Source organism: Festucalex cinctus, chromosome 1, assembly GCF_051991245.1.
Source record: "Festucalex cinctus isolate MCC-2025b chromosome 1, RoL_Fcin_1.0, whole genome shotgun sequence".
NCBI lineage: Eukaryota > Metazoa > Chordata > Actinopteri > Syngnathiformes > Syngnathidae > Festucalex > Festucalex cinctus.
The window spans coordinates 15,062,477-15,075,136 of NC_135411.1; the positions used below are offsets into that span (position 1 = coordinate 15,062,477).

Here is a 12,660-nt window from a genome sequence, read left to right on the forward strand (position 1 = left end):
GGCCATTTGGTCGATAATTTTGTCATCTATCATGCCACTCGGACCCAAATGACTCACCAGGAATATACGGATATAATTTAAAAATTCATTTTTATTATTTCAGATTTCTTGTCTCGCCTTTGTTATACAAAGATGTTAAATAACTTAAATACATTCTTACCAGTCATTTGTGATCTGCTTATGTCTACGAGCTATACACATGAGGTAGAGGACAATAATTTAGGGTTCCCATAAGACATGACAAAAAGCATGTTGGTGTGTTGATATCGGGGTGTGTGTGTTTGTACACGCACTGCACAAACCCTAACAAAAACATAAAGTACTTGAAAAAGTGACAAAATGATAATAAAGGCTTTTCACAAAAATAGTAGATGATACAAACAGATCAAATCCAAGGGAGATATTGTGGAGATGGTGCACATGAATACACATTTTGTTAGGCTTTTGTTAGTGCTTTGAAAAACAGCAAGTTTGCATATGAACACATGCTTCTCCAAAAAAAAAAATACAAAATACAGGATATAAAATCAATTTAGTCGTATTTACACTAAACACATGCTCATAATATATTTAAAAATAATTTATTTATTTTTCTACAAAATAGATTATTATTTTTTTTTTTTTTGTACATGGTCTTCTGCTAACTAAACAGTGCAGAGTTTGGGATTTGGAGAATGCGGGATGACATCATCATCTTGCGTCATCATTCTCCTTATATACAATCTATAAACAAAGCCAAAAGAATGCACTCAGTGGGCATTTGGTATTCCTGTTTGTCTTCAACGGGTTCACCAGCCAAGAAAAGTTGGTGTTTTCTTGGTGGAGGGGGTTGAGCACATACCAAAAGTGTGCTGTGGCAAGCAGGCATTTGCGCTGCATAGTTATTATGGTTTGCATTGTAGCGTGCAAACTTCCGCGTGTCTTTTATTTGCTTATCGAAATGCTTCAAATTCTGGACCACGGTGGCATGGTGCCGTGTCTATGATTAGAATCTATAGTGGTACCCTGAAGTTCCAACGCCCCAAATTGACATTTGAGTGAAACATGGAGTTCAAATGCGCATCACTAGACCTCATTTTATACAGCATCAAAGGATTTTTGGTTTAGGTTTCTAATTCCTATTTTTGTTTTGCTCCAGGATTCTCACCTGGTACTGGACTTTTTTTTTTTTTTTTTGATAATCTTTAATTTGGATTTGGTGTGACCAGAGTGCCTAAGCATTATATTTGAGTAGATATGTAATTCCTGTTTTGGTTTTTGTCCGAGCTAGGTCTCTAGGTTTATTCCAACTATATTTTGGTAGGTTTCTTTTCTACTTCCTGTTATGATTTATGAGCTCTCAGCAAATAGGGGATTTTTATTTTATTTTATAAATAGACAAATAACTAAGTTTTGATTTTATCTAACCAAAGTTTCTAAGCATCATGTGATTAACTAGCAATTTGTTTTGTTACAATTGTACTTGGGGATTTGTTTCCAAACTATAGTAGTAATCCTCCATTAGTCAAGTTTATGTGATTGGTGTTGTTTTTGGCATTATTGGTTTTATTTTAACAAGTTTGTACTTGTACTCTGTTTTTTTTTAATAATTATATTTTGATTATATTTTGGTAGATTGCTACTTCCTGTTTTTGTTTTATGCGAGACTCTCAGTTGAATATTTTCCTCAGCCACAATAACTCTGGTTTAGATTTTGTTTGAAAAGTATGTCAGCATCATGTGGTTAATTGTGAATCTTATTTTGGTATGTTTTACTTCCTGTTGTTGTTGACCAGCTGTATGTGAACATATGAGTTTGATTTGAATCGTCCGTGACTAGCATCTTGCATTTGAGTCCATCTTGGTTTTATTTTGGTAAGTCCCGACTTTCGTATTTGTTCACATATCCTTGAAAGGAATTTCAGCCGGAGCTTGTATTGACTAACTTTTTGTGAGCAAAGGACTTTTCAGATGTTGCATTTGAGTTCAGCTGTTTGTCCACGCAGACAAGAACTGGCGCTAAGGATGTAGACTGCTTCGTTAGCTTCTCATGCTAGCCGACAACTGGCTATCTGCTACATGATTGTCACTTGTAAACAAAAAGGTGACATGTTATGTGTGTTCGGTTTTAAACAATTTACAATTGACTAAGAATATTGGGTAAACACCTAAATTGCTGTTAGTCTCATGCTGTGTTATACTTGTTTGTGTTTTGAATGGTGTACATTTGACAAGGAGCAATGAGTAAATATGACCAAAAATCTGTTAGATTGGGTTCTCCTACTAGCTGCCAAATTATTATTGTGCGCCTTGTTTTACACGATATTAGCCGTTAATTTCACGTGATACGTGTGTAGGCAGAGTTTAAAGAGTGTTTTATTGTTTCTAACTTTTGATTGGTTGACTGTATGGCAGTTAATAATGTTATTTATGAGACGTTGCATGTATAATTTTGGGTAGAGAACTGCAGGGTACCACTATAAGTCACTTCTTGCAATAGTAGAACATGTGCCTTTTTTACCACAGGAGAATCAACCTATTTACAGCTTTTCTTTATTGGAAGAAAAAAAAAAAAAAAAAAAAGAGCGAGAAATCTGCGCTGCATTCATAAATATAGATTTTAAAAAAAATAATAATAAGGGATTTTTGGACTTCAGTGTGGGAATAAATGCTATCATACAAAACTGGGTCCCCCCCTCACTCAGTAGTCACAAACAAGGCATACACAACTTCCTATATACTGCATATCTGATTGGATATCTTATATAATGATTACCAGAAGCTAAGTGCAGACAATACAGAAGCCTTTCATCTTCACGGTCTACATTAAGGGCATCAGATGATTTGGTGATCATGCTAATGAGGAATATGGCTCAACGGTGATAGTACGGTGGCTACATCCGTCCGCACTTTTCTAGCAAGGCCGCTGTCGTCTTCATGATTGATGATTCCCCCCCAAACAGTCGTAGTGGTCTGAGTTATTCCCTGAACAATGTTCGGATGAAGGCAGAGGGACGTACTGTATTTGTATTCCTCATTTGCATTCACCCATCAGTCACATTATTAGGTACACCTGCACCGATCCAACCCAGGGAACAGAAAAGACTGACCTGACTTTTTCCAATATAGAATTGTCCAAAATATCAATATAATTCCCATTGTGTATTTTTTTTTTTTCAAAACATTTTTACTATCGTAGTTGGTGGTGTAGAACTGCATTGTGCCACGCTTGAGGAGTTGTTTCTAATATTTTGTCCCAGTAATGTAGCTAAATATGGTAAAGTGGGGTATATATACATGTTTTAACATCTTAACGGATTTTAACAAGTTCAGGAACTCTACATGTCGTGGGGGGAAAAAAAAATCTTATTTCATAGTGTATATACTAGGGATGTAACGATATCCAAACATCATGATACGATATTATCACAATATGAAGGTCACGATACAATAATTATCACAATATTGTGGGGGGGGGTTGGCGATATTGAAAAAAAGTCACAATATTGTATAAAAAAAAAAAAAAGATCTCATACTAAAAAAAGCACAATATTGTGCTTTTGTACGTAACAGCAATGCATATAAACCACCTTACAATCTCTAATAACAATATTGAGGCATTTACTTGCTAATACAAGCACACATTGATCGCTTCACAAGCAAATTAGGTTCCCCTTCATCTAACAATTAGCATAGATTTTAAACATAGAAGGCCAAAACATCCCTAATGAAAATTAAATTGCACTAATAAACTAGCCACTAGAGGGAGCTAGAACTGCACAAATGGAAATCAACCTGACTTTTTTTAACAGATGTGTTACTTTTAAATATTGTGAACATGACGACGACGATATTGTGGCAGTTTTAATATCGCGATATCACGATATTGCCCTTATCGTTGCATCCCTAGTATATACGATGTATTCAGAGCTTGAGCCTTGTTTTCCCCCCCTCCCCCTTCTTTATGTTTCTTTTTCATCGAAGAAACTCGGGGGCACTGAATGGTGACCTGCTACGCTTCCTGCTATGTCTCCCTCTGCTGGTCATTGTTGCTTTCGTGTTTTTTGGACAGGTGGTGACTGGGGGAAGTGTTTTTTTTTAGGGATCAATAAAGTAATCTGAATTTGAAATTGAAAACAACAGCTCCTGAATTGGATCTTATGTGTGACGCAGGTGTCTCTAATAAAGTGTCCAGTTATGTGAATAATGCAACTTACAGCTGCAAATTATCCTTTAAAAAAAAAAAAGAAAGAAAAGTTTCAATTTGTTTTTTTCTCGCCCCATAAAGGAGAAGTCCTTGTTTAAAGCTTTCCCGAAAGGCGGGAACGTTCGCACAAACAACAAAGCGTCTGTGCAGTTAGTGGTTTGTTTTACCATAAAATAACATAAGTGGCTTGTATAAAGGCTTTACAATCTATATAACATTATTATAAAGTTATTTACATGCATATGCAAACACACAATGTGTGCGCGCGTAGATATGTGCGTGTAGAGTAAAATTCTTACACCCTGTCTGGTTTTCGTTGGAAGTCGTCGCGCGTCGTCGTCCTTCTTCATTCAGTCTTGGCTATGGTGAAAAGAATGGTTGCGTAAGGAGAGTCTGGTCAAGGCTTGAGATGTTCACCCAGTTGTCTGAGAAGAAGTTTGTCTTTGAATTTAAAAAAAAAAAAAAAAAAAATCCCTCAAAGTGCTTATCAGTATCACCACTCCCGTGATGGCGTTCAGCCCTTACAGGTGTACACCTCCTCCCTCTGCGTGCACTGCTTGCATTCCACGTAGCAGCACCAGCGCACTTGGCACTGGCAGGGCCGCGTCACCTCCCGGCTCTGCGTGTTGTGGCCCCGCCCGCAGCAGATGGCGTCGCAGTTCTTGTCCTTGTAGCACTTGCGGGCCGCCGTGCCCGACGAGTACTTGCTGGGTCTGCAGAAGCTTGGCGAGTCCTCGATGTGCAGCAGGCTCATGGTGCGGGGGATGTGCTCGTTGAGCTGCAGGAGCGCAGGCGCTTGCTGCTGCTGCTGCTGCTGCTGCGGGTGTTGTTGGCTCCGGCCCGAGGGGGAGATGTCGCCCTCCCCCGTGGCCTCGTTGGTGGAGCTGCCCACCTTGACCGAGGTCTCGTAGCGCTGCTTGAGCTGCTTGCCCACCTCGTGGAAGGGTTTCAGCTGCCTCCAGCAGGTCCGGATGGTGCAGGAGCCGGAGACGCCGTGGCACTTGCAGGTGGTGTCCACGCCGGCCTTGATGACCTGCACGTCACAAATAGTACAGTGGTACCTTGACTTTGTCCCATTTTTTTGTAGAACATATCTGTCTGCTTGTTGAGGAAATCCTCATTGTATCATGGAAATCTGTGGTTTATAATGTTTTTTTAATGCATCTTTACAGTAAGGTGCACTCACTGTAAATCTACAGTCTGTGATACGCTTTTTAGCCATTTATTGAACGTCGATCGCCGATGTTTAAAAAGCCTCAATTTTTGTCATAAAAGTATTTCTCTCAAGTAAAAATGACAATTCTATGAACTCATCCACTCCCAGCCATTTTCACAGAAGCAATCCCGTTCGCTCCCGGCTGTTTTACTGGATTTTGACTGATTTTGCAAGGCCCACAGAATATTGTGTTCTATTGTTATAAAAGCATGCAACCTATCAAAAGTCTCTTCTTTCATCAGGAAAAAAAAAGTATGTTTCTGTCTGGTTCCGTTTTACAGCAATTAACATTAGAAGAGAGCTAAGTTTCATCAGTTTTCACAAATCTATTCAACATTGTAAGTAATTGAGCTTTTTTTCTACATGACCCTGGTTGATCTCCTTTGCTCTACTGCCACCTGCTGGCCGTTTGTGTAATAACTACCATTTCTGCAACCGTTCTTTGCAGTTGAGAGGCTGCATCAAAGCCTTCTGTATGCTCTAAAGTCTAGCATAAAAAAAAAAAAAAAAAAAAGTATAAATACGTCTTTGGGACACTTAGAACATTAAAAAACGTATTTACACGTTATTGGGAGCCAAATGAGTTAATCATCTCCTAGCTGAAGAGGACAGCGGCTGACTTTTTCCAGGCCTGTGATCGCTGGAGAAGATCGGTTTTATTTGAAGGGATCGGCCGATCACCGATCCACGACAGATAAATTGGGTGTTGATTCCGATCCTGGCTGATCAAGCAGTGCACCAGTTGTGCAGACCAACGAAATTGACTTACCCGTCTAAATAACATTTAAAAACAATGACCAACAGAGGGAGACAAGACGGAAAACCTGCCTGTACTCGCTTGACATCTTAGTTAAAAGGGAAAGTCAACCCTAAGCAGTTCTTAACAATAATATGTTATATGTGACCTCACTAGTTTATTTAAACATTATATTCTGATTAATATTACATTTGTGGAATATGAGTTAGGAAGCAAAATCCAGCCCTTTTTATCCATCTCATGGGGCGGCCATTTTGCCACTTGCTGTCGACTGAAGATGACATCACAGTTGCTCAGGTAACAACCAATCAGATTCACCTGTTTTCTGAAGCTGAGCTTGAATTGGTTGTTACCTGAGCAACTGTGATGTCATTATCATTTGACAGCAAGTGGCAAAATGGCCGCCTTCTGATATTGACAAGAACTGCTGGATTTTGCTGCTTAATTCATATTCCAATAACGCAATATTAACCCAAATGCCATATTTAGACTTGTGGGGCTGCATAGAACATTATTGTCAAGAATTTTCTTTTGGGGTTGACTTCCACTTTAATTTAAGAAAGGAAGACGCGACAAATGCTTTCATTGTCTTTATGCGCTCGTGGTCATCATGGGCTATAGCGGAAAAAAAAAGTAGGGTGCGTTTAATTCTTAATCCTTGGAGTATTTTGATCATTTTGATTTGATTTAAATCAGACTGCCTGCTTGCTCACCCTCAGGTCAGCTATGATTGGTTCCAGGTTGCTAAACAGGATAAGCACCATAGTGCTTAGACTAGATTGGACATTAAAAGGAGTCTGTCATTAGTGGGTGAACTGTTGTGGTTTACAAAGATCAAGGTGCCTCTTTCATACACGCAGCAGTTAATAACCACACGTGGTATTTTAATCAAAGTCAATACCTATTATTATGATGATAAATGAGGGGAGGTTGTTAGAGGAGCTCTCTAGAGACCAGCGTGTTTGACAGTGTACGGGCACTTTGGCTTTATTCGGGTTCAAAGCAAAGTTGCGAGCCGACCTTGAGCGTTGTAATTAGTCCATCAACTATTTAAAAAACAAAAAAGCTCTCCTCTATAGAAGTGAAATGGTCACAGGCTAAAAAAAAAAAAAAAAGTGCAGCCTTCGCATCCCCGTGCCCCGGCCAAAAAAGTCAGACCGCAAGCTGTCAGAAGCAATGAGCGTCTCGGAATCAATGACAATAACACATTGTCTCAGACCAAGGGATTTTGGATTGCACCTCAGTTTCTCCGCTGCGACTGCGAAAGAGATCAGGAAGTGCACATTCATCACGACAACGGGTCAAGAAAATGCGATAGGTCAGCTTTTTGGGGGTGGGGGTGTGCGGGCCAGCACATTCCACGACAGTCCTCTTGCGAATTGATCCCAAAACTTAGGTAACAAAAATAAAATGGCAAAAAAAAAAAAAAAAAAAAAGCAATGTTGTAAATCTTGAATCGCAGATAGCATCTCCCCAGAGGATAATATTTGGAGAGGCGAACTGCAAGGGAAGGGCTCAATGAAACGAGATGTCTGGGCCACCTGTTTTAGGGTATAGTGTAGTTCTTTTTCAAGTTAATTTGCAGAAAGTAACACATTCCAATCCTTGAGTTTGCTTTGGCTCCACCGATTCCAACTGTCCTTGTATTTTACAATCCAAACCGTCGACGTTTTTTTTTTTTGTCAGTCCAACATATTTGGACATCTGATAAGAAGAATACTGACAAATGAGCGCTTTGAAAAGGGTGAGCACATTTACAGTCAAACTGTTTTCAATCTGAGTTTGCTCAGTTTTTATAGTTATAGTATCAGGGGCCAAGACTACTCCGTTTTTATTGGGTTACTGTCAGGATAGTGGTACCTTATAGTTAGAACTTCTCAACAACGAAAAACTTGACACCAGTTTGAGTGAAAAACATGCCACAAAGCTCAACAAATGTTCATAGTTTGAACAGTCACCATGGTATTAGCATCTCTGCCTTGCAATTGAGAGGTTGTGGGTTTGAATTTTGGCTCAGGGCCTTCCTGTATCGAGTTGTGTATTCTTAAGGTGACCAGATATCCCGGCTAACCAGATGTCCCATGCTAGCTGTGACAGTCCCCCAGCTTCCCGTTTTTTGCCATATGTATGTCAATCACACAGTTGTCAAAACAATTCATACGATAAAATCATTAAAAAAGGAATTTAACTGTTAAATTTCTTCCTATTTACTTCAAAATTCACATTTGCGTTCTCGTTCACATCCACATCTCGGCGTTAGCAGACTACTTCCTGCTTTCGTATCTAAGGATCATGGGAAATTGAGTCCTACTATCCACTGCAGTCGGCACTTGCCGGTCAAACAATGCTTGTCCGGCGCGAGGTAAACGGTACTGCCAGATTCCAATTAGCTGTCGGGCAGAGCAAAAAGGTTTGGCTAATGGTGAGTGCTTAGCGCTGTTGAACTCTCAACCGAGGTAGCATTTAGCTTTAGCCATGTAAAGCAGAACAGTTTTGGTTTGATTCAGCGGAATTGCAGTTCAATTCGAGGGTTTTACGTAATTGGTTTCTTATAATTTTACAATATCAATGAACTTGTCAGTACTGTAAATGTGGTATGCGTCCGAAATGGTTCAATTCAAGGACACAATGTTTGACTTTGACTGCCAAATGTTATCCAAAAAACAACCCCTGCAGTGCCAGCCAATTTTGAGCATTTTTACTCATCTTTCAAGGCAAACAGACTATTGTGCGCTATGAATACATAAACATGGTGGATACCAAATGAAAGACTGGATTCCATTCTTTCATTAGAAAAAAGTACGTTTCTACCTTATTCTGTTCTTTAGTAATCACCATTTGAAAATACAGTGGAACCTCTACTTACGAACGTCTCTTCATACGAAATTTTCGAGTTACGAAACGCCTCAACGGGAAAATATTGCCTCTTGTTACGAAAGAAATTTCTAGATACGAAAGGTAAAAATGCATTACCGAACGCAACATACTTTCGGCTATGGCTATTTCCTACCATAGGTACCTACGAGCGGAAATACTAGATTGGTGTTTGTGCATCGTTCTGGCATCCCATTGGCTAAGAGGAACCTCTACCATAGGTATCTATGAGCGTAGATACTAGATCGGTGTCTATACAGCGTCCTCATCATTCATCCCGCGGCTCATGAGGTGTTCGATAGTTTTTCGTAACTGTATGAACTAACGGCCAACGAATTTGCGCAAAAATTCAAACAGTTGGTGATTGATGAAGGTACAGTAAGTTTTTAATTGCGACGACACGGGCCTTTTTTTTTTTGGAAAAAGATGCCTCGCCATACCGGAAGTTTCCATGAAGTTTCAGAATTTGTTTAAAAGAATCGCCCAGAAAAAGTGTTCAGCAGCCGGGCGTTTGCTCACTAAGATGATGTTTGCCTTGGACATTTCCGAAGGATTGTTTAAAAATAAATAAATAAAAGAAAAGAAAAGAAAAAAAACATCCATGGATCAGGTCTTTACAAAACACCAGGCAAAAAAAAAAAAAAGAAACACTGAGAGAGAGCAACATGAACCAAAGAGGGCAAAAAACGATGAGGACAGCAGTTAAAAAGGTAAATGACCATCATTTTTATTCTTTACTTTATTCTTTGTTTTTTTACATTATGCACAACTCTCATTTATTGTGCAATAATCTAATTGTAACATTTATTTTTTACATGTTTTGATGCATTTTTATGCTTTATAAAACATTTGTGTCTGAATTTTGGGAGGCTTGGAACGGATTAGGGCATTTACATGGAAAATGCGTCTCTACTTATAAAATTTTCTACTTAATAACTTTCTTCCAGAACCAATTAATTTCGTAAGTAGAGGTACCACTGTAGGACATTTGAGTGACATAAGCGAAAATAGAAAAAGATCAGGCGAAAACAAGCTTTTTGTGAAAAGATACATTTTCTGCACAGCAGTGACTTTGACAGTAATATTTTTTGTTTAGTGACGCTCTGTGAATTAGATTTAATGTGACAAAGGCTTTGATCATTCACGTCATCCTTCAAAATGTTCTCTTTCATCAGATTCATCATGCTTCATTGTAATTTGATACACCTTGAGCCCATTGAAAAGAGATACAATGCTGACATCTGCTGTCCATAGTTAGTGGGTGTTTTTGATTTCACAACTCAAGACACAAGACGTTGCACTGCCCATTGGTAAAAAAAAAATAAAATAAATAAATAAAAAACGGCGTACACGTCAATTAACGTTAGGATTTTAGCATACGTCATTAAACGTTTTTGGCGGTTAAAGAGCTAAAAGTGGAATGATTTCATTTCGTTCCATTCGATGCACTCACATCTTTTAAATCAAAGCCGATTTTTTGATTCCAATTTTCAATTTCGATTAAGTTTTTGTTACACCTCTGTAAATAGTAACACATTGGCACTTTGTATGACTTTTTTTCTATATATATATATCTATACCGTAGACCTGTAATCAGTCCGCTATGCTGTCCCTATTTTCCTTAATTAATAAATAAATTAAAAAAAATGCTATAATAAAACAAGTTGAGGCTTTTGCGATAAAATTATTGTATGACTGTTTTATGATGATTTAAAACACCCCAGCCAAGTCATCATACAGTATAATTATGATTTATATTTTCTATTTTTTGTTTAATCTTATCAGCTAATAAATCACAGTCGACGGGGGAAAAAAAATGCAGACCCTCATAGGGGCGTGCCTGCATTTAGGATGCTCAAACAAGACAGATTAGCTCGAGATGGGTCCAAACGATTACAACTATGTCGGGATATTTTCCCTCCTGATCCGTTTGAACTGCACAACCCAATTTAGTAATGACTACAAACACTCACCTTCAGGCCCACGTTGGTGTTGTGCATGTCCACGTGTGCGCGTAGGTCCTTGTTGGAGCGCTTGCCCAGGAAGTCCTTGACAAACTTGTTGGCGTATTTCAGGTTGTCGCCGCAGCCGCCCCACTGCCACGCTTTGCGGTTCTCCAGGTCGGGCGCCTCGTCGCACGTGCAGCGCTCCATGCGGCCCGCGCTGCACGCTTTGGCCATGGCGTGCGTCAGTCCCGCCGAAGAAATGGCGTACAGGAAGGCGGTCTCCTTGAATCCTTGGGAAAGCAAATGGTAAAGGATTTCTACTTTTTATCTGGTTGCTAACTCTGGTTTCTTTGGTACAAAAAAAATGATGATGAAAATGATGATAAATATGTTACCATAAAATCCCGTGTATAATGCGCACTCATGTATAATAAACCCCCCAAAATTCATCTTTATTTTTTAATCCCCCCCGCTATACTTGTGTATAATATGCCCCCCGATTTGCTGGTATCCTTTATTATCAGAGTAAATAATATGAGTGAATTAAGACTTAAAACTTACCAACAAAGTGTAAAAGCTTTAAAAGCCAGGTTTAAAACTATCCTCTTTTCCCATACCTATGATGAATGTCTTTCAAAGTATTTTTAAAGGGGCATGACGCAACTTAAGACTCAAATTGGAGTGTTAAAATAACCATATTTTTCACCCACACATGTTTTAAGAATTGTATAATGGACAGGAGGCACTACTGTGGCACAATGACTGTTTGCCCTATTTTCCTGTAAAGTGAAATAATGTTGGCGCGGTCGGGCAGGAAACTTTAACTTTTGCTCTGAGCATGACGACATGCTCATGATCCTGGCCGTGCGCGTCGCTGACTTCCATTCCGCGTTTCGCCAGAGGGGTCGCAAATGTGCAGAAACTCTGTATCCTGCGTCATGGGCCTTTAAAATCATGTTCTCAAAAATCTTGTTCTTGCACTCTATGCTCTTTTAGTAAGTTTAGGAAGCTATTTTTTTAAAAAATATAGATATTTTTTTTAGTTTGCTTTTATATCTCTTTAAGCCTGCTTGTAACTGATTTTCAATGTTGTGCTTTTAATTACAGTATATAATATTGAGTTACGTTGTGTATGAAATGCGCTATAAAGCACTCACTGTTTTAGTCTTTGTTTTTGTTGTTGTTTTTTGTTTGTTTTTTTTGTTTTTTTGTTTTGTTTTTTTTTTGCATCCCCTACACTCTATAAACAGTAGGGTTCAAAATCGACCGATCCACTATTTGGGTCAATTTGAGCCAACTTTCTGGGTCGTTTTGCACAAAACTACCCAATTGTGTCATTTGATTTTATACAAAACAACCTGAAAAAAATGTGTCAAATTGACCCGAGTATTATAGTGGATCAGTCCCTTTTTCAGTGTCGTAATTAGTAAACATTAAGTGAAGATTTAGTGTTTCTTATAAACCTCTCCTGTGTAATAACCCCAATCGATTATTATTATTTTTTTTTTACGAGCTTTTACATTAAATTTAATGAAAATAAAAATTGGACCATTAGGGGGAAAAAATTGTTTTTAGATTTAAATTTCCCTGTAACATGCAGCAGAGTTACCATTAATCATTTAAAATATTGTAGCACAAGATCATTAGCTCTCTGCAGAAAATGTATACTGTTTGCATACCA

At 38.6% G+C, this 12,660-nt stretch overlaps 1 protein-coding gene and 1 long non-coding RNA gene across 2 annotated transcripts in view; one reads left to right on the forward strand and one right to left on the reverse strand.

Annotated features, from left to right (window-relative positions):
• The first annotated feature begins 1,813 nt into the window (after positions 1–1,813).
• The window catches only part of LOC144017338 (uncharacterized), a 51,017-nt gene continuing 40,170 nt past the window's right edge, over positions 1,814–12,660 (forward strand). Inside the window, exons 1-2 of the long non-coding RNA XR_013283165.1 lie at positions 1,814–1,854; positions 11,109–11,285. This is a non-coding gene — a long non-coding RNA (uncharacterized LOC144017338). The remainder of the gene's footprint in view (positions 1,855–11,108; positions 11,286–12,660) is intronic.
• wnt9a (wingless-type MMTV integration site family, member 9A) overlaps positions 4,001–12,660 on the reverse strand; it is a 33,952-nt gene continuing 25,292 nt past the window's right edge. The window contains exons 3-4 of the mRNA XM_077516766.1: positions 11,007–11,269; positions 4,001–5,219 (exon numbers count right to left, since the gene is read on the reverse strand). Of these exons, the coding sequence (XP_077372892.1) occupies positions 4,701–5,219; positions 11,007–11,269 (782 nt within the window). The 3' untranslated portion in view covers positions 4,001–4,700. The remainder of the gene's footprint in view (positions 5,220–11,006; positions 11,270–12,660) is intronic.